Source organism: Ambystoma mexicanum, chromosome 8 (genome assembly GCF_040938575.1).
Source record: "Ambystoma mexicanum isolate Mex_15411 chromosome 8, UKY_AmexF1_1, whole genome shotgun sequence".
NCBI classification, from domain to species: Eukaryota; Metazoa; Chordata; class Amphibia; order Caudata; family Ambystomatidae; genus Ambystoma; species Ambystoma mexicanum.
The window spans coordinates 1,252,701,917-1,252,723,100 of NC_090929.1; the positions used below are offsets into that span (position 1 = coordinate 1,252,701,917).

A 21,184-nucleotide genomic window follows, 5' to 3' on the forward strand; every position below is an offset into this window, starting at 1 on the left:
CTCCGCATGGTACATCCAGACCAGGTTGGATTCATAGTGGGGAGACAGGGCGTGGACACGTTGCGAAAGACATTGCATTTAATTCATGAGTCAAGAAATATGGCTGAAGACTCGGCCCCCCTCAGTTGACGCAGAGGTGGTGTTAGACAGGGTCAAATTGAGCTTTTTAGAGGCAGTCCTGGGCAAAGTGAGGCTGGGTACTAGATTTAGAAGAGGTGTGAAGGCAGTGTATACGTCCCCCAAAGCGTTGGTAACAGTTAATGGAGACTACTCCCGATGGTTTGATCAAGGTAGAGGAACGCAGCAGGGTTGCCCCCTCTCAGCAATACTGTTTGCCCTCTGCCTTGAGCCCTTGATCCAGAGTCTGAGGGGATCCACAGGTGGAAGATCTCAGTAGGCGGGAAGGAATACAGGGTTGCCCTATATGCAGACGACCTACACTTGCATGCTCGAAATCACTGACTTCTCGACCTAGAGCGATCAGCCTTATTGAGCAATATGGGGAGCTATCTGGCTTCAAGTTTAACAGTCAAATCAATCCTGTTACCATTGCAGAACCCTGACCAATGTGAGACAAACAGGTTTGCCCCGCTGGCTCTAATGATTGGAGGGGATACCCTTTGCTACTTAGGAATAAATCCCACAAGGGACCTGCTCTATATGATGCCAACTTTCCTCCCTTTCCCGCCAGCTTTCGAGTCGGTCTAGAAAAGTGGCACACTCAATATCTTGGCTGGGCAGACTAAATGCTGTGAAAATGGTGCGTCTGCCCAGATTACTGTGCCTATTCCAAATGCTCCCAATACGACTCCTGCAGCTCTTCTTTGGGGGAAGTGAAAGAGGTAATTCCGAGGTTCTTGTGGCAGGGGAAGAAGAGTAGGGTGGTATACGAAGTTCTAACATTACCCAAGGAAAAGGGGTGTGTGGGCTTACCGGATCTAAACAAGTATTACTTGGTGATGCATTGAAGAGTGCTCGTGCCCCACCTGAGAAGACAGAAGGGACTCCAGTGGATAGATCTAGATAATTTCCACCTAGCTCCGGCCACGGTAGCGGAGTGGTTATGGGTCCCAAGAAATAAACTGCTGCCTAGAATAAGGGTCAACCCGATACTGGGCACTATATGGGAGATCTGGAGAGACGGGGTCGACATGCAGGGGATCACCACGTGGACGTCTCTGTGCAGAGTCATATTTGGGCGCCAGGGGTGAGAGAAGACATCCCCAGTCCCGTGAGATTTCAACCTGGTTTCAAGCAGGTCTTGAGGGTGGGCCAGCTCTGGAGGGGGGGGGGGGGGGGCACATTTCTTGCAATTGCGGAACTAGCGGAGGCATTGGAGATAGGCCCTCTACACATCTTTCCCTTCCTCCAGCTTAAAGGTATGCTCACTAGGGACAAAAGGAGAGAAAATCCAGAGTGATCTTACCCCTTTTGAAGAGCTACTATACAAAAAGGACAGGATCCACATGCCTAATCTCTACCATGTATAGGGCGCGGTTAGATGCTGGGAAGGGGTCAACTGGAAATCAAGCTCAGATGGGAAAGGGATCTCAGCTCGGAAATAGAATCTGACCTATGGGATAAGATATGTGAAGGGGCATCACGAACTTCGATATCATGCTAGTACAAGCTGCATGCTGTGAAACTCTGACATAGGTGGTAGTACAACCCACATAGACCAACATAAATGTTCCAATCCACGAGCCCCTAGTGCCGGTGTCAATGTGGGCAGGCGGACGATTATTGGCATATGTGGTGGGGTTGCTCCTGTATCAAAGTGTTCTGGGATGAAGTCTTGGGATGGAACAGGGAACTGTATGGGATACAACGTACTGCTGAACCCCTCCTCATTTTATTTGGTCTGGAAGAGTGCGAAGGAGAACGCAGGAGGTTGACAGGGGTGGCAGCTCCACTTTTAAAGACTGCAAGGGCAGGTCTTGTGATGAGATGGAAAGGAATGCAGGTGCCGGGAAAGAAGGAATGGGTTACTGTGGCCACTAACATATGCATAATGGAAAGGTTTAACGCAGCCCTATATGGGAAACCTGCCTTGTGTGAGCAAGTATGGGGCGAGTTTATGGAAACACATAAGCCTGACATCTGAAGGACCCAGTCATTAGGATGAAGGTCCCAAACCATGGTGACAATTAACTTGTCAAATGAAGACAGCCTTACATTATAGTAATGTATGGCCCGAGGAGGAGCACAATAAATACATCTTAACAAGCCCCAAGCAGGCGGCCGTAGCCACCGAATATGAATATTACCATTAATGCATCGAGAAAACTACACACGTTACAACCGAGAAATCTGTGAATAACAATCGAATATGGAGGAGGCACTGTTCCATGGGGGGAGATTGATGAGGGGAGTGGATGAAAATGAACTGCAAGGGATGGTGAATTCATATTTTTGTAATATAAAGTTTTCTACTGTATTGCAATCCAAACTGTTTTTGTACTGTATAGGTTTTGAAAATCCTAATAAAAATTTTTTTAAAAAAAATTGAGCGCAAAAAGCAATGGCTGCAGGCATAAAGAGGGAAAAAAAACTACAGAACAGGTTATCATGCCAAGTTCTTTCTAGATGGGGGCGCCCGCTACCTTTTTTGTATTTTTACAATCAATATAGGTAAATAGGTATTTCAACTAACCAACGCACATAGGAATTTATAATACTTTTTAGAGGCGACTGCTTCAAATGGTAGTTGCTCGCAGCTACAATTGTTAGAGAATGACGCGACAGTTCTACTGTATTAATGGTACTACTGCACACTCATTTGTTACACAGAAACAGTCATTTCATTCACTGAGTAATGTCACAGCAGACATTCTGCAGGACGGAAAAGGAGGGTTACTCAATAAACAAACAGTAATTCACTTTTCAATGACAGCTCTCAAAGCACTGGAAGTCCAATCCCTAACTATCTAAAAGCCTGTGCAGGAGTGGAACAGTCTAGGTAGCAGTAGGAAAGTCCAAGTTCCTTAGTCACTAAAAAAGAAATGCTTAGCAAGATAATATAAGTTACAGGGGTCTTGTAAAGGGCTCCCCGATACTACATGCTGTTAAGTCCGGGCCAGAAGTATGGGTGAACACCCAAATACCTTACAATGCATTCTTGTCACAATGGAGCGACTATTCCGCTTGAGGCAATTTCTACGTTGAGCCCCACAGTAACTTAGGTTAGAAGTAAATGCAGTTGGATTCATTCCTGTGCAGCAGCGACGGATCTGGTTTCCAGATTCAACAGTGTGGTGACGAAAGGAAGGACTCCGAATGTAATGTCACAGCAGCAGATGCGAGAAAGGACCCTCAGCAAGGATTTCTTGCGTCTCCCACATCAGTCTGCGGTTTTGTTGCCTTTTCATCAGCTCCAACAAAGGACGGTTATTGCTCGATCTCCTTCGGATCTTCAGTCCTGCACTCTGAACAGGGGACTTGGATGAATGGAATTGTGCAGCACGTGGTCCAACTGGAGCTCAGCAAAATTCTGGGCGGATTCATCCAAGCAAAGACGTTGCACTGCAAATAGGTCAAAGGTCCCCCGTTATTCACGGTTTGCATCCCTGTAAGGTCTCAGCACCTTGGGGATGGCTCAATCTGCAGTTCGTCTTGGGGCTGGTTGGTCCCACTAGATAAAAAGGTAAGGAGGCATCTTCGGAGCTCTGTCGATAAGAAAACAGGATCAGGACAGCAATGGTCGTGTCATGTTGACTAGAAGGGTTTGCAGGAATCTCTGGTCGTCTTCAGATCTTCTGTTGCAGTTGTCGACTTGTCTTCTGCTTCAGGAACCTCACCTTTTATTCGGATTCACTCTCCTAGCAGTTTACAAAGGGGCAGGTGGCTGTCCAATCAAGACAGCCAGCCCCCTGACCCCCCCCCCCCCCAGTGGGAACTGGTTCCATTCAGGCACTCTCGCAGACAAAGGACAGGAGTGTAAAACTCCTCCGCCACTTCCTGCCTTCACAGACATTGGAGCCTAGGCAGGGACACCAAAGGGATACTGCCAAAGGCAAACCCATTCAAACCTCCCCCTCCCAGAATGGTAGTAGGGCTAAAAAAATAAAAGGACAACCGTAAGAGGGCGAAAAAAATGAAGGAGCCACCATGTTAGAACATAGGTGACCCTTTGGTGCATAACCGAGGCTGTGAATACAGTCTGCAGTAGAAAATATCACCAACGTTGGTAGAACACGCCCACTGCCACCACCCATAACTTTAAGGTGGTCACTGACTACCAAGTCACAGGAGCAGAGAGAGAGGGAGGATGCTAGGTATCCCCTTAGCACTCCACGTAAGGTGGTGTGCTCGTCTCTCAGAAGTAAAGTTTTTAGGAAGGATACAAAGTATCCCTCTTTCCTTAAGAACAGTAGTACTTAGGGAAAAATTAAGGAATATAAAAAGGAGAACCCAAAGGGTCCCCAGCAATACTGCACAGAGGGTGCTGTGTGCTGCCAAAGCGTAACAGATGCTTTTAAGAGATATGGAGGAAAGCAGACACCATAAAATAAGGTAATACAAAAGAACAGAGTTCCCAAAAATTCAAGGCAAATAAGAATTAATGAGGGGGAAAAAAGGCTCCCCTCAATTGGGCTAGAAAGAAAAAAGTCCATAAGTCCAGGAAAACGTGCTAAGTCTTACTAGGAGAGGGGATTAAGCATACAACTGATATATCTCCTCAACACACAGGAAGTGTTTGGGACTGTCTGGCCCCAGTCCAGAACCATGGTGCCTGAAAGTCTGATGTGCATGCATGAGTGAAACACACTGAAGTACCCGATTGGGTCACTGCTGGCTGAGTAAGTGGTGCAGATGCTTAACATTGGTGGGCTGTTTTTGGCCATAAAGCTGGATTTGGGATAAGAAAGGGACTCCTGCAGCCATTCCAGCAGATCAGCATTAGAGCCAGGTATTCTGTGTAGCTGTACAACAGATTGAAGCCATGTGGATGACTTCAAAAGATGCCTGGTGACCTTTCCGGCAATTGTCTCAGTGAAGCCCTGCTGGACTACCTGATCTGAGAAGGTCCTCTGTGGTGCTTTGAAACCTTGGACTGGTGGGACCACCCAGTCTGAATGTCATCTCTCGCCCCCTCATCACCCCCCAGCTCTGAATTTGGCTACTGCGCCAGAAGCGTTTCTGTTCTGCGTTTTCGGCCAGAACTTCGATGTACCAACTTCCCTGCATCACGGGACCCTGTCCTAGAACGTCTTCAATCGTGACTGGAGAGATGCATGCTACTGCCAGTGTGTGGTGACTGTTGCCGGAACCAGCTTTCCTCTATCTGGTAGAGTGTCCCTGGAGAGCCCTGCATTGGTGACTGGTCAATTTCTTAATTGGAAAGGGCTGCACTCTGCTCCAGGATCAGACCAGAATCTGCTTCACACCAGCAGCTCCTGGGCTTCCTCTACCAGATCAAATGGTGTGAAAAACTACCTCCAGCGACTCCAGTCGACCCGCCTGGTCACTTGGGAAAATCAGAGCAATGGTGAGGAATAATCGCAATAGTCTCCTTTTTGCCACTATAATAAATCTTAAAATAAACCTTTGTTTATTCTATTCCATCACTTCTTAAATGTTTTAAAAGCTGTCCAAAAAGATTTTAAAAAATCTTACTTAACTGTAATATTTTTGAGCAGTCTTCTGGAACACTTCCCACAAGAACCTTTCCTACCTGTGTGCCCCTCATGAGAAGCAGCGTCTGACTTTTGGGGCACCAGCTTATTCAACAGGGATTGGACAAAGTTAGGGTACTCTTGTGAATTGGTTTTCTAACAGCATCTTTACTTGTCTACCTTTCAGATCTTTTAGTGAATTGTATGCTTTTCTACAAACCAAAATATAACTGTATATATGTTAAATAACTGATATCCGATATTACCTTCTGGTTTCATTTTCATTTTTCCAGTGTGTATTGGGCCTATAATAGAACATTTTTGTACTTGCCCGTCTGAGCAAAATTGTGTGCTTCAGATTGTGGACCCCTGACCACGCTCACTCATGAAGTCTCAGCTTGCTTGATTGGGTATGGCTAACTTCCCCTGCTCACTAGAACTAGGGTGGGCCTCCGAAATCTGTCCACCAGGACAGATTTTAGAAATCCATCTCAACAGTGTTGACACAACACAAACCTCAGGTACTTCCATGTTGTGTCAACACTGTCGAACGCACAGGAGGTAGGCATCCCGAAGCTCCAGGGACACTAAGCAGTCCTGCAGATCAAGGGCTTGTAGAATCTGGTCAAGAGCAACCATCTATAACTTGTCCTTGCGTCGGAACAAGTTCAGCAATCCAGGATGGGGCACAAGCCCGCCACACCTTCAGCACCAGAAAATAGTGGGAGTGCCACCCCATCCCTCATTATGTGTGCAGAACTAGCTTGACTGCGCTTCAACAGACGCCGGCAGACATCCAGCAGAATTGGGTCCAGGGATAAATGGGAGCTCCGGGGACCATGTTCTGACGGGACTTGGAAGGTGGGGGGGGGGGCGAAGGAATGGAAGGCACTATCCCTGCCAAATGAACTGTAAGGTCCAACCGTCGGACGTGGTCTTCAATCATTTTGGGTTGAACAAGGACAAGGACATCCCCCACCCCCTAAACTAGACAACAAATAGCAAAGTCAGTCACTGAGGTTTGTCACCCCGGGGTGCTGCAGGGACAGGGGCTGCTGCAGCACCACTACCTCGCTGGGCACCCCCTTCTCTACCTCTGGGAAGTGCCCGACTTGACATCTTCCCGGGCCAGACTGATCACAGCCCCTCAGGGAAATGGCAGGAAAGGTACAAAAACCCCTGCCAAGACAGCAGTGCAGAAGGCTGTTGTATTGCTAGCTCCAAAGACTTAAGTTGCCTTTGATGATTGGACCTTCTGGAGGGCCTCGTCAGCTTATCTCCAAAAAGGTTTTCGAACGGCACATCCAACAACCTGGTCTGGACTTCAGCCACAAACCCAGACTACGTCAGCCACAATTGGCACCCAACCACTGTGCTATTGGTCTGTCCGGGAGACGAGAGATTATAGGTCTTCGGGTAAGCTGCCGTTGCCTGAACCACCAAGCCCTCAGGCGAGCCATGGTAGGAAAGAAACGCCAGATCCGACGGATTGGGACAGCGCTCACCAGATAGCAGACTTCTCCTTGAACAGAGGCAGGTTTCTCCCACACCTGCAACACAGAGGCTTCCACTGCCACATCGAAGTAAGGAGAATTTTTGGGGGGCATCATGCAGAATACTGCAAAGTTTGTACTTAACATTAGACCTAGGTGGAGCAGATCGCCCCAGAGTACTGGGCACCTAAACCATCAAGCACTAGAAGGTGGCGTGAGGCTTTCCAGAGGTGTGAGCTGTCAGAAAATATATCTCAAAGAAGGTGCCGAGGCCACTGGCCCCCTGTAGTCCTCTGCCAGACTTACCAAGTCCTCACTTTCCCCATAGAATTCTTCAAGGAAATCACTCAACTCCCTAGAACTTAGTTTGAATCCCAAAATAGACCTGGTCGCCCATCTCATCATAGAGGTCATTCATCCTTGACCTGAAGGTGTCCCTAGGGAGTGAAATGTATTCCACCTGAGCCGATGACCAAAAGGAACAAGTTACTTACCTGTAACTGCTGTTCTCCAGCATGGGTCTGGCATGGATTCACATGCTCATGAATATTCCCCGTCGTCAGGCTGGGAATCCTCGGTAAAGAAAAGAACCAGTATCAGTTTCATTTCTGATCTGTCTTTCTTCGTAGTAACCAATCCTTGATCTCTGGGTCATACTGCCCCTAGGCAATTACTGCCCTCTCCCTAAGCCCCGCCTCCGGCAGCCATCCTCAGATTTGGTAGCACGTAAAGTGGCAGTATGACCAAGTGAAGAGCAGCAGAGGGGTAGGCGGGAGGGTTCGCATGTGAATCCATGCCAGACCCATGCAGGAGAACAAGAGTTACAGGTAAGTAACTTGTTCCTTCTCCAGCATGGGGTCTGGCATGGATTCACATGCTCATGAAAGAAATACATAGCAGTATAAACATGCACAACCACGGGAAGTGGCAACAGGCTCAACATTAAGCAATACAACAATACTCCCTGGAGTCCCGATCGACACAGTAGAATCTTGTGAAGGTGTGCGTCTACTTCCACGTAGCGGCCCTGCAGATGTCCAGCAGGGGCACACCAGACAGGAACGCCGTGGTAGCAGCGATCGCTCTGGTTGAATGGGCTCTCGGACGGCCAGGCAGCGGTCGGCTTGCCAACCGGTGAAAATGCATGATGCAGCCGGAGAGCCATCTGGAAATGGAAGTCTTCGATAGAGCCTTCCCTTGATTCACAGACCCAAAGTTCACAAACAGTTGTGACGTCTTCTGAAAACTCTTTGTGCGGTCCACGTAGAACTTCAGCGCTCTAGCTACATCCAGCGAGTGCAAAGTCCTCTCGGCCGGCGTCGAAGGCGACGGGAAGAAAACTGGTAACACCAAGGGCTCGTCGAGGTGGAAGTCCGACAGCACCTTGGGCATGAAGGAGGGGTGCGTCCTCAGCACCACCCTCGTGTCATGAAAAGTCAAGTATGGAGGCTTGCAAGATAGGGCCTGAATCTCGCCCACTCGTCGTGCAGAGGTGATGGCCACGAGGAACGCTGTCTTCCATGACAGGAACTTCAAAGGCGCCGAATGCAGAGGCTCGAATGGGGGTTCCATGAGCCTGGTCAGCACCACATTAAGCTCCCACGCCGGGGCAGGAGCCTTCACCGGCGGGAATGATCGGAATAGCCCCTTCATAAATTCCTTCACCAGGCGACAAGACCACAAGGACGCCCTTCCCGTAGTCCTGGTATATCGGGAGATGGCAGCCAGATATATTTTTATGGAGGTGTGAGCCAGACCAGCTTTGACCAGCGACAGTAGGTACTGCAGCACTTGAGGGGCCGTAATCCGCAGAGGGTTAACCTTCTGTGCACAGCACCAGACAAAGAACCTCTTCCATTTATGACCGTAACACTTGAGAGTGGAGGACGCCCTGGCCTTTGCAAGAACCTCTCTGCAGTCAGCCGGGATATCGTACCCTCCAAACTCTAGTGCTGCAGGAGCCAGGCCTGCAAGTTCAGAGACTGTGGGTTGTGGTGGAGAATGGCGCCTCCGGCAGCCTGACTGGCGGGGACGTTGACAAGTCCAGAAGGTCCGGGAACCAGATCTGCCTCGGCCACGCCGGTGCGACGAGGATCATCCTGCACCTGGACTTCTTGAGCTGGCTGATGAGGCGGAGCAGCAACGGCAACGGAGGGAACGCGTACAGGAACAGGCCGTCCCAAGGGAACGAGAAAGCATTGCTCATGCTCCTCGGCTGTGGGAACCTGCTGGCGAACCTCTGGCACTTGGAGTTCGTCGCCGTCGCGAACAGGTCGATCTGGGGTTTGCCCCATCGTTGGAAGAGTCGATCCACTTGATCTTGGCGCAGTTCCCACTCGTGGCACGAGCGCAAGTCGGCGATGGTGTTTTTTATTCCTGCCAGGTGGAAAGGAACCAGAAACATCCCCTGGGCGACGGCCCAGTGCCACAGATCCTGGGCCTCCTTGGATAGGGCTGGGGATCTGGTGCCCCCCTGCTTCCGTATGTAGAACATCGTGGTGGTGTTGTCTGAAGTTCCTCACCACTTTGTCCTTGAGGGACGGGAGGAACGACTTGAGCGCCCAGAACACTGCTCGGAGCTCCAAGATGTTGCTGTGAAGAGACCTCTCCTCCGGGAGCCAAAGGCCTCTTGCGTGGAGATCTCCGGTGTGGGCCCCCCAACCCTCCAGAGAGGCGTCCATAGTCACCGTCTCCTGAAACGCCAGGGTTTGAAAGTCTGTGCCCGTCGAGAGGTGAGCCCGGGTGCCCCACCATAGGATCGCCTGACGGAACTCCTAGTCGAGGAGGATCCTGTCCTCGAAGCAACCCCTCACCTGAAACCAGCGGGCGTCGAGAAACTCATGTAGCGGACGCATCCAAAGTCTACACAGGGGCACAAGGTAGATGCATGAGGACATCATCCCGAGAAGGGACTTGATAGACCTCACCCTGGCCACGCCCGTGGCTAACAGGCGCCGCGCACCTTGCCCAGGATGGTCTTGGTCCTCTCCTCTGAAGGGGAGGCCAATTGCTCCACAGTATCAAGCTTCGCCCCCAAAAACAGAGCTACTTGCGATGGAACCCGGTGGGATTTGGGGTAGTTGATGGCAAACCCCAGCTCTGTGAGCAACTGGACGGTCCTCGCCGTATGATCTACGGCGAGTTCCCTTGACCTTGCCACGATTAGTCAGTCGTCCAGGTAGGGGTAGACGTGGAACGACGATAGGAAGTCGCCTTCCTCCAGCTGTCCCAGCACATGCTGGAGGGTGACCATCCTGAATTTCTGCGCCTTGATGTATATGTTTAACCGACGCAGGTCCAGGATGGTGCGCCAACCGCCAGTCTTCTTTGACGAGAAAGTACCTTGAGTACACTCAAGAGCCCCGGAGCCTCCTGGGGACGAGCTCCATGGCACCTTTTTTGAGCATCGCCTTTACTTCCAACAGCAGTTGAGGGATGCAATTCTCCTTCCTGGCCACAGGAGGAATGCGAGGGCACTTCTTTTGGAATTCCAGTGAGTGCCCGTTGGCCAAGGTGTCCAGCACCCAACGGTCGGTGGAGATGGACTCCCACACGCTGACTAACTTCGTCAGCCGGCCTCCCACCGGGATGCTTTGGTGGGGGCCCGACAACACGGCCGGGTCCGTCTTGTTTGGAGGAGGCCTTGCCGCCTTGGCCTCCTTGACAACGGCGGGATCCCCCTTGCTTGCCGCGACCTCTGTAGGCCTCCTGGGAAAAGGAGCGGGCCGCCTGGCGGTAAGCGGAGGAGCCACCACTGGATCCTTTGGAGGCACCCTGTCTGCCTCCGGGGCTCCAAAAGGGCCGTCGCTGCTGAAGCACCCCAAGCGCCCGGGCCGTCTCCGAATCGGTATTGATGGCCTGTAGAGATTCATCCACCGCCTTACCAAAGAGGTTGTTGCCGTCGAACGGCATGTCCAACACCCTGGTCTGGACGTCCTGGCGAAAGTCTGTTGCCTTGAGCCATCCCCGTCGTCGGAGGCAAACTGTTGCCTAGTTGGCGAAATCCGGTATCGGCGATGTCCGTCTCCACTGTTATGGCATGATCCCACGCCACCTTGCCCTTCTGCAGAATTTCTAGGGCCTCCGCCCTTTTGCCATCAGGCAGGAAGTCTAGCAGGGGAGCTATCTTGAACCAGAGCTCCCTGTCGTAGCGGGCCACGATCGCTAAGGCATTGGCCGCCTTAATCGTCGTCGCCGCCGACGACGAGATGACTAGTCGTCCCATAGAGTCCAACTTCTTGCCCTTGCTGTCCGGCGGGAAAGTGGAAGTTGAAGCCGCCGTACCCGCTGCCTTCTTCTTAGCCGCTGCCGAGACGACCGAGTCTGGCGTGGGCTGGGCCCTGAGGCACAGGGGGGAGGCATCGGGGACTCGGTACTTCTCGTACCTGTCCCTCCTGGCAGGTGTCGTGGCAGGGTTGAGGACCGCAAGCCCCTCGTCCCAGATGTCGTCGAGTAAAGGCACCACGAGGGCCGTCTTCCTCTTAGCCTCTCGTCATTGGTACAGAAACCCCCTCCTTTTTCTGTTCTTCAGGGCAGAGCTGGAAGAGCTCGGATGCCCTGGTTATCATGGCGTGGAAAGAGACAACCTTGTTGGCTGGGGGCGCCCGCGGCGGGGGTGACGACGGGATGACTGCTGTGTCATTGCCGCCGTCATCGTTCAATCCCGTCGCTGTATCCGCTCCCGGCGAGGGGGATGAGGGGTCCACCGGTCTCGCAGGCACAAAGGGCGGAGCGGGGTGGACTCTCCTCTGCTTGTTCAGAGGGCTTCCCCACAGGCCTGGTTCTGGCTCCTCCGTCGGGGTGCGTGGTAATCTCGTCCGTATCTCGGTACATAAGGATTGGATTGCCAACAAAATGGCCGCCGAGCTATCATGGGGCTCGGGCAATGGTTGCGACGGACGGGATGGCCGCTCCATTGGGCCCTGTTCGTCGTTGCTATCTTCGATCACGTCAGCAGGCACCGTCCCCTGGGATCGAACCTTCTCGAACCTCTCGTTGAGGCCTATGGACCTTTCGTTGAGGCCTTCCTCGGTCTCCACCAGTTACTCCTCAGAGGCTGATTCCGAGTATGTAATGGCCATCGCCCCGCCCCCCCCCTCTTTTTCAGCCGGGGGCTTCACGGGGGTCTTAGCGATGGGCTGGAAAGAGGATTCCCTCCGAGGCGGCAGGGATACTCTGGGCCCAGAGGCTGTTTCCATTGGCGTAGTCTCAGCCGGCTCTGCCAGGGTCGCAGCGACCACTTCGGTAGAGGCCTTAGCCGGATGGATCAAAGCCCTCACCACCTTAGGTGCGTCCTGGGCCTTCGCCTTGGGGGGAGGATCAGCGCCTCACTCCCCATTCGAGATCGACCGGGTCCGCTCCAGCGGCCTACCCGGGTTCTCGGACTTCCTCTTCCCCGAACCAGAGCGCTGGCTCCTGGTCGAACGTGCCGGGGAAGTAGCGCCCTGCTTGGCAACCAAAGAGCCCGACCTTTCGGCGCTCCCGGAGCCCGCAGACTCGCAGTGCTTGGCCTTCTGTTGGGCCCCCGTCACCAGGGTGCCCTCAAAGGATTTAGAAGCCCGCTCAGACTTCTTCGCCTTCTCACTTGCTGTGCCTTTCTCCAGCCAGGTGGCGAGGCGGGAACGACGATCTTGTTTGGTCCGTTCCGTAAGGTTCTTGCAGAACGCACAGTCCTTCTCCACGTGCGTCTTGTCCCCATGGAGGCAGTAGAGGCATCGCAAATGCTCGTCCTCCTTGAAAACGTTATATAAGCCACATCCAGGGCAGTTCCTGAACAGCTTGGATCCGGGCATCGAGCTCCACTTGTCCTGGGCCATGTCCGTTGAGGTAGGCCGCAGATCTTCCGGAATCCTACAAGAAGTGTAAACTCGACGTAAACTTCACCCTTGAGGGGCATAAAAGAATTCCGAAACGGGTCCCCGTTATCGGAAGTAGAAGCGGTGGAGCTTGAGGCTGAGCGTGCGGTAAAAATCTGAGGATGGCTGCTGGAGGCAGGGTTTAGGGAGAGGGCAGTCATTGGCTGGGGCAGTATGACCCAGAGATCAGTGATTGGTTACTACTAGGAAAGACAGATCAGAAACGAAACTGATACTGATTTTTTTCTTTACCGAGGATTCCCAGCCTGACGACGGGGAATATTCATGAGCATGTGAATCCATGCCAGACCCCAGAACTATGCTGCGCTCCTGAAGCAAGGACAGTAGGCACCGAGAGACCTGTCTCAGTCTGGTCCAGGCTCAAGCCCTTAGGCGTGCGGGAGTGGTCCCCAAAGGGTACCCCTGCTGGTAACAGCACACATGGTGGGACACTGCAGCACCATAGATGCAGTAACCTGCGCCAAAGGCGCCCAAGCCGGAGCCACCAGTTCATTGTCAAAAAGGTCAAACATCTTCAAGTAGAAGTTCTACCATTCCTGCGGCATGGAGGACTGGATAGGAAAATGTATCTGTACTGGATGCTCAGGGGACATGGGATGGTGGCTATTTGAAAAAGACTACAAACGTCGGTGCAAGGACTATGGGAGCAGGACCTCTGATGTTTCTGGTCCTTTTCCTTGCGCTGAGCCGCTTGCTCCTCGTAATGTCGTTACATGCTGTGCAACCTTGTTCGAGACAGCCGAGCTGCACCCTTCGGCTTGTGGGTGAAACTGAATATATTTGCCACACTCTCCCAGTGGTCCTTAGAGTGCACAGACTGGCATGATTTGCAATTCTGAGTGTCTTGCTCCTCGCCCAAGCAATGGAAGACAATCTTTTGCGGATCCGAAACGGACATTTGCCAGCTGCAGTCTGCACACAGCTTGTAGCCCGGGGCCTTGCATTTTGATAAAGAAATTAAGCTTGACGAACATGTTCCAATCAGCGAACAGAGTGCACAGCAAAAAAGAACTGTTTCAGGACGTGGGGCCACTACATATACTGGCCCCAACGTCATATCCGGTGCAGGGTGCATCGAGGTGGACAGAGCCGGTGAGCAACCACGCACCATTGAGTCCGGAAAATGTTTCCGGGCAAGAGCTGTGCTGGGATAGGGCTATCAAAGCAAAAATACGTGGGAGGAAAGAATCCATTAGAAAAGAAACATATCATGGGGCATAGCCAGCGACTCATACCATAACACTTGAAAAAATTGTCAAGCTAAACTGCGTGGTAATGCGATGTTGGCACTTGATTTTGTGCAAATTGGAAAGGTGAAATGGGGTGAGACGATAACTACCCATCAATTGTGGGTAACATGTGAAGACCAGAAAGGTGCTGCTAAAACCAATGTAGAAACATTGAACAAAATGAAAGGCTTACCCACAAAAACATGCAAACATTTAAAAAGGTTTGAACAAAAACAAAGAAAATCATGCTCGCCTCCAGTTAACTACTTTAGACAGATCATAAGTTTGATTGTACAAAACTTCCCTTCAATATTCGAATGATAAACGTAATTTTAAACATTGCAATGTTGTTACATTAAAGCATGTACAATTTTTAAGTTTAATTAAGTCGATGCGTACCGTTTAAATGACATTCAACTATGTGATAAAACTATGCATTGCAAATACATAACTATTCTACGTCGTCTGCATGTGTTTAAACTAGGTACATGTAACTTATGTTGACGCCAATAAAAAACACTCCAGTGAAATGAAACCTTGCATCGCACTCATTTTACAAGGGCTCAGGATCACCCCCAAGCAACTAGAAAATGCAGGCAGTAGATCTCAACCCACTAGAGGATAAATGAAAGCTCTACGCTAAGGCTACTGTGAAGCGAGAGTTGCTGGTATAAAAAGGCAGTTATGTGGTAATTAGACTTACGAGGGGTACAAAAACTGTTTGTACCCGTCGAATTCCAAGCATCACATTTTGCGTTTTCGGGTTACCTGATCAACAGCTTCTGCGACAACGCTGGCGTCAAAACAAAGCATGGGTTGCAATTCTTGCTGTTTCCGAAAACCTTCCAGCAGCAAATCACGAGGCTTGGTTTTAACAAGCGAAGATGGATAAGAGTAGTCCTTCCTTTGTGGTGTTGCACCTTAAATGAATTGTGCAAACAGTTAGGTTTACATGATAAGGTAAAAATAAAAAAATATATAAGGAAATTACCCTTTTAACCAGTGCTGAAAATTGACAAACTTAGTGTGGGGGGGGGGTGGGGGGGGGAGTGGAGATGGGAGGTTTGTCAGTAGTGTGGGCGGGACTGAGGGGTGGAGCTAAGTGTTGAATGATGTGTGACCTGAATAGAGGATGCTGGCTGCTTTGCATACAAAAGTACATTGTGGGAACATAAGACTGATCACCAATTTATCATACATGTCCAATAGTAATAAAAAAAACAAGCATTCCTTCTGAGCATGCACACTGGGTATGTGGCTCATTTCATCTGTCAGAAAAGAAACCATGACAGTAAAACTTGCGATATATATACAAAGCTTTGGACGTTTCACTGCTTACGTTTGTGGGCTATGCTGGTGATCAAAGCTAGTCTTTCAGAGGCAGTTTGTAAAGTCGTTACATATCGGTGCGGGTACCGAGACTACATTGGCGGCCGACACCAAACGCACAACCTATTCACGCAGTCGGGTGCAGAGAGCTTCCTCAATTTGGGCCTCGGGTTTACACAGAGCGGTGCTCTTGCAAGACAATTTTTGTCGGGGCTCAGCCTCAGCTCCGTCTTGTTCCAGCCCAATTCCTTCCTGGCTCATAACGAGAAAATTGTATTGTGGCCGTCATGGTAAAAGCAAACCTTCGTGCGTCTATGTGTCGACGCTACAATGGTGGAAATGGAAATGTATAACTGTGGGATACCACCAGCGACAAAAGGGTGGGGGGCGAGGTAGTTGTCAAACGTGAGATTTTTCTAAGCCCCGCCCCCCACGTAAACAAACCCCCATTCCAGAAGACTAATTATTAACACCTGGAAAATAGTTCAGGATGATGCAAAGTATAAAAGGTGCACACCTTTTAAACATTAATTAAAAGCTTGCTTAAATATTTTTGCTGAATGCAATCTTAAGCATTTCCCGTGCACTTTTAACAGAGGATCAAGTGGTCTAGCGGGTAAGAATCTCGCCTGTCCGAATGGAGTTAGAATACTGGCTTTGGCAAAAAAATTAAAATCATTAAAACCCCTCCAGGGCAGTACATTGTTTTCCTGTATTCCAAACCCAGGGAGACATTTTGCTGGATCTCTGATCCAGGAAAATTCGGCCCAATGACGGCACTGTTGACACACCAACAAGAGATACTCTCCGATACCATGAAGGGGCTGCAGCCATTGGTTATCGAGAGCCAGTTGCCACCCAACTTGCTTATGTGATAACATTAGGAAACTCAATAGGGACTGTTATTTTAGTCTTAGTAGCTAAAAAAATAGAAGTAACTCGCTGTGATCTAATCAACTCGTCCAGGCAAGGTGAATTTGCCAAAAAACAAGCATTGCGGAATTGCCAGGCAACCCCGCTGCCTGCTCCAGCAGGTATTTTTTTGGACAGTAAACAGTTTTATGGTGAAAGTCCTGTAGGATTACAGTTCATAAAACCCTGTCAAATACGCAGACATGCCAAGAATTGCAGTATCAGCAGTTATGTGCACAACTTAGTTTTTAACTGAGAAAAAGGCAGAAGTGAAATATGAGTCTTGCAGATTTCACTTTGACAATTGATGGTGTGAGCAACCTGAGGGTAGCTTCACGTCTTTCGTTTCATCATCACCCCCTGCTCAGGAGGCCAGGGAAGTGCCATAGCTCTTGAATCCCAACCCTGGGGGTGGAGATGCAAGGGAGGATCACCTGGCTAGGGAAGACTTGGAAGATGTCCTTTGGTGAGACGCACTATTGCTTTCCCCCTCTTCCCGGGATAACATTAGAAGACCTAATCAATACAGTAACACTAGGAAGAGGGCGAAGAGGTCCACGAGACATGGTATCCCTTTTATGGTGAGAACCAACCTTAACCTCCCCCCTCCTTCACAGGATGTTGTAAACTAACTCTCCTGATTTTCCCACATTCAAAACATTTTGGTACTGGAAGGAGAAAGGTGAGACTTCTGTAATGAGACGAGGAAGGGGCTTGGGAGTTGTGTGGGTCAGGCAGGTCCCAATAACTAGAGTCATGCAGTTGAAATTGAGTGTTTACACCGGCAAACCGTTAAATGGTTGCAGGTGTATAAATGGAGATGGAAACAGAGCAGGGAAGCAGCTGGGTCAGAAAGCGCAGCCACCCGAGATGGAGCAGACAACATTAGGTAGGTAAACAGGACGCAGAGAGTAGGGGTGTCACGGTATTAATTTTATGACGGTACAATAACCTTCTTGCCAAATGACGGTTAATCATGGTTATCGCGGTATAGCAGGTGGAGTTAACTAATCTTAACATTTTCTAAAAGGTCATAAATTGTCAGATTTATCATCACAAACAAAACCAGGCACCCAGGGCCAGATTTGGGCTTTTCAACATGCTTTCCACTGAAATGCCACCCCTTGCTTCCACCAAACACAAACGCACGTGTGGAGAGGAGGAGGTGGGGGTGAGCCCTGCTGCCACTGGCAAAGCAAACTGAATAGCTTTTCTTAAGTGGTCATTTAGGCTTTTAGCTCCTCCACTGGCTACTGGTGAAGATGAACATGTTGCCATCTTGATAACCTGCATGCCACAGATCAATGGAGTCTGATGGTAGTATATGCTTGTGCGCATACACACACACATGCACACGCACTCTCTCTTTACGTTACGCCTTTAGTTTACTTCCGGGCCAAAAGGTGTTCAGTAATCACGGACATGTTACCCTTTGGTATGGCAGCAGGGAATACCCACAGAGATGAGTAAATTTTGCAGTGTGACTTATTATATGTAAATTCAATGATAGAACCAGGGAAATCCCCCATTGTCATATGTTTAGAAAACCTTATCCATTATAAATATATAAACCCCAAAGCCGCCAACCCAAAGTCTTGGGAGGATAGCTCAGCGGCAACGTGCGTGCATTGTAAGCAAGACGACACGAAGCAACACAGGTTCGATCCCCGGGTCCGCGCTTAGAAACCTCTGGGTGTTTAAGCATGTTATAAATACGCAACTAAGACAAAAACAATTACGCAACTAAATAAACAAAAACAATTTCTTTAACGGCGCCTCGACGCCCGCGGTGAGCGCTTTAAAAAAAAATGTAAACAACAAAAAAAGCAAACCCTTTTCCTTCTTGGCACCGTATTTATTCTTCCTATTGCTAACATACTGATTTTGTGTCAGGCACGTGTTGTTTATGGAATGGCATTAAAAACTGCTCAAACTGAAACTACTTGGCAGATGGCACATCCAACAGTGCAAGACCAAGACTGCGCAGCACTTGCTTACTGCAGCCTTTCCAAATCAGATTGAAAAGCACACTTAACGGTATGAACGGTATACCGCTATAAACAATGTGACGGTTATTATTGTTCGATTAATTGGTTCACGGTATCTTTAACGGTATACCGTAATACCGTTACATCCCTAGCAGAGAGAAGGGAAGCTAGGAAGACGCTGAGGACATTGTGGGCCGTGAGAGGGTCTGAAGCTAAAAAAATAAAAAACCCATTGCTGTGTTTTCCCGTTGGGAGTGGGGAACACAAAGACGCTGCTGAAAAGATTGAATAGGGCGAGCGCTGCTCGCTGGAGCTCCTCGGGAGCAAGGGAGTAGCGAGCGAGAACCCAGGAACGAAGCCAGTGCACCCGGAGGAACGGCAGGGAAGGTTCACAAAGGCCGGGCCGCTCCAGTGGCATGGTGTGGGTGACAGAATGCCGAACGAACAGGAATACACAATAAAAGGTGTCTGGAGACCAAAAAGTTAACTATTGAATAGCAAACAGATTGCAAAGCACAAAATGAGTTTTGAATAATGATGAATGGGTCGAAAGACCAAAGATGAACTATTGAATACCCAACAAGCTAACAAGCATTTAATAAGTTTGACAGTTGAATTGAAGAAAAGATAAGGGAATATTGCATGAGTGAAACAGAATGCATTTGTGAACGAGATGAAGAGACAGCATTTGCAAACCAAGTGAAAAGTGAGCAAAGCAAACGACTATTGGATAGTGTGAAAGCGGCAAGCAGGAGAAATGCCACGAAAGAAAGTGAGAGAGTCACATGTTGGTAAAGGCAAGAAGCCATTAAAGTGCATCTGAAGAATAAGTGGACTCATAACAGATGTAGAAAGGAAACCTGTGTTGTCAAGGAAGTCCCATGAGAAAATATGAACTATTGTAAAGCACAAAGGGTCATCAGTTGTGTGGACCGTGTGGTCCAACAACTGCGCCCAGACCGATGAAACCTTCCTTGGAGCATACCAAGATAAGTCAAGAGGCTGGTCGGCCTAAACGTTGTTCACGTGATAGAAAAGAGAAGGCAAACTAAACAAGTTAATTTGAAGTCTTGCGGAACTGTGTTGAACTTGGGAAAGTGAACCACAAGGCCATTTTGTTTGAACTGTTTGAACCTGGGGGAAGGGGAGCCAAGAGTAAACCTCGAGCTGAAAGCAGCTCAGAATTTTAGGCTCTAGGAATGGAACCTGCCAGTGCTAAGCTCCAATTATGCTGTGGTTGCGATTTTGGGCAAGATCACAGGAGCGGTTTTGGGTTTTAGCCTAAGCCCCAGTTTGGTAAATTAGAAAAGAAAGGTTTGTTGCTCCCGGATATCTTGCTTGTAGTTTGTGAAATAATTATTTCTGACACCTTGGTTAGTATGAATTACTTCGTTTATTGTTCGTTGTTTTTCTGGGTGATTTTTTCTTTTTAAAATGCATGTGTTTATGAAAAACACTCTTTGGAACTTGACAAGCAAGTTAGGTCAGCCGACACGTGTTTCGACCTTACGGTCGTTCTCAAGGCCAGTTGCGGTTTGCTGTGTGCCCAAAATGGGGTTCTGTAATATAAACTGTCCTTTACGGCAGTCCTGGCACCGCCCAGGACTCCAGACGGAACATAGAGGGCCCAACAGGAGCCAGGACTGCCGTAAAGGACAGTTTATATTACAGAACCCCATTTTGGGCACACAGCAAACCGCAACTGGCCTTGAGAACGACCGTAAGGTCGAAACACGTGTCGGCTGACCTAACTTGCTTGTCAAGTTCCAAAGAGTGTTTTTCATAAACACATGTATTTTAAAAAGAAAAAATCACCCAGAAAAGCAACGAACAATAAACGAAGTAATTCATACTAACCAAGGTGTCAGAAATAATTATTTCACAAACTACAAGCAAGATATCCGGGAGCAACAAACCTTTCTTTTCTAGCTCAGAATTTTAGTTTGAACACAGATTATTTGGTTGTAGTAATCCCTTCACATTGTTTAGCTTTAGTTCTGAGGGCAAGTATAGGATGTGGACACAGACTTAAGTTGAACTTACTGACTCAGACTAAGCTTAGTTTATTTCGGTAGGGAAATTCCCCCTTGACATAGCGCAAGTGAGGTCTCACACCATCGTGACGTGTAAGTTAATAAAGACCTTTTGTTTGAACTTTGAATCTGTGTCTTGCACCATGATACCTTCACACTGCTAATCCAACCAACACAACTCCCTTTACCATTCTCAAGACAGCCTTTTCTCTAAAGCGGAAAGTGGCATGGAATTCATGAGGAAGGCTGAGCCAGTGCAGTGTCAGTGGTACCGTTATTTGTGGTACCGTTATTAGCTCTCTGGTTCCCTTAGCGGCTCCCGCTAAGGGACCTCGGAATAGGGCGCAAAGGGATTACCGGCACCGATGTCCTTAACGGTGCCGGGTATCCCTTTGTGCCCACCTCGGAATGAGGCCCAATTTCTTGTAAATCACACACACTTGTACAAGCTAAACCAAGTGCAGAAAAGGCATGGTACCTGGAATATGAGGGTCAGAGGATTTAGGAGGTTCGTCCATCAGGTATCCTGGCTGGATTCTGATGACTTTTGGGGGAGATTATCCGCCTGCCATGAATCTGCACTCTCAATGGAACTTGTTAGAGCTTTGAGAGAAATTAAATTAATCGGTGATCCTGTCTTGGTTACGTATTGATTAAGCTCTTAGGAACTAGTGTCACCCTGGTCAAATCTGCTATGGAGGATCCTTAA

The 21,184-nt window shown here is 49.2% G+C and overlaps 1 protein-coding gene across 1 annotated transcript in view; it reads right to left on the reverse strand.

The window, feature by feature from the left end:
- The window catches only part of KIF11 (kinesin family member 11), a 705,022-nt gene that overhangs the window by 54,987 nt on the left and 628,851 nt on the right, over positions 1-21,184 (reverse strand). Inside the window, exon 21 of the mRNA XM_069611368.1 lies at positions 14,982-15,133. Within this exon, the coding sequence (XP_069467469.1) occupies positions 14,982-15,133 (152 nt within the window). The remainder of the gene's footprint in view (positions 1-14,981; positions 15,134-21,184) is intronic.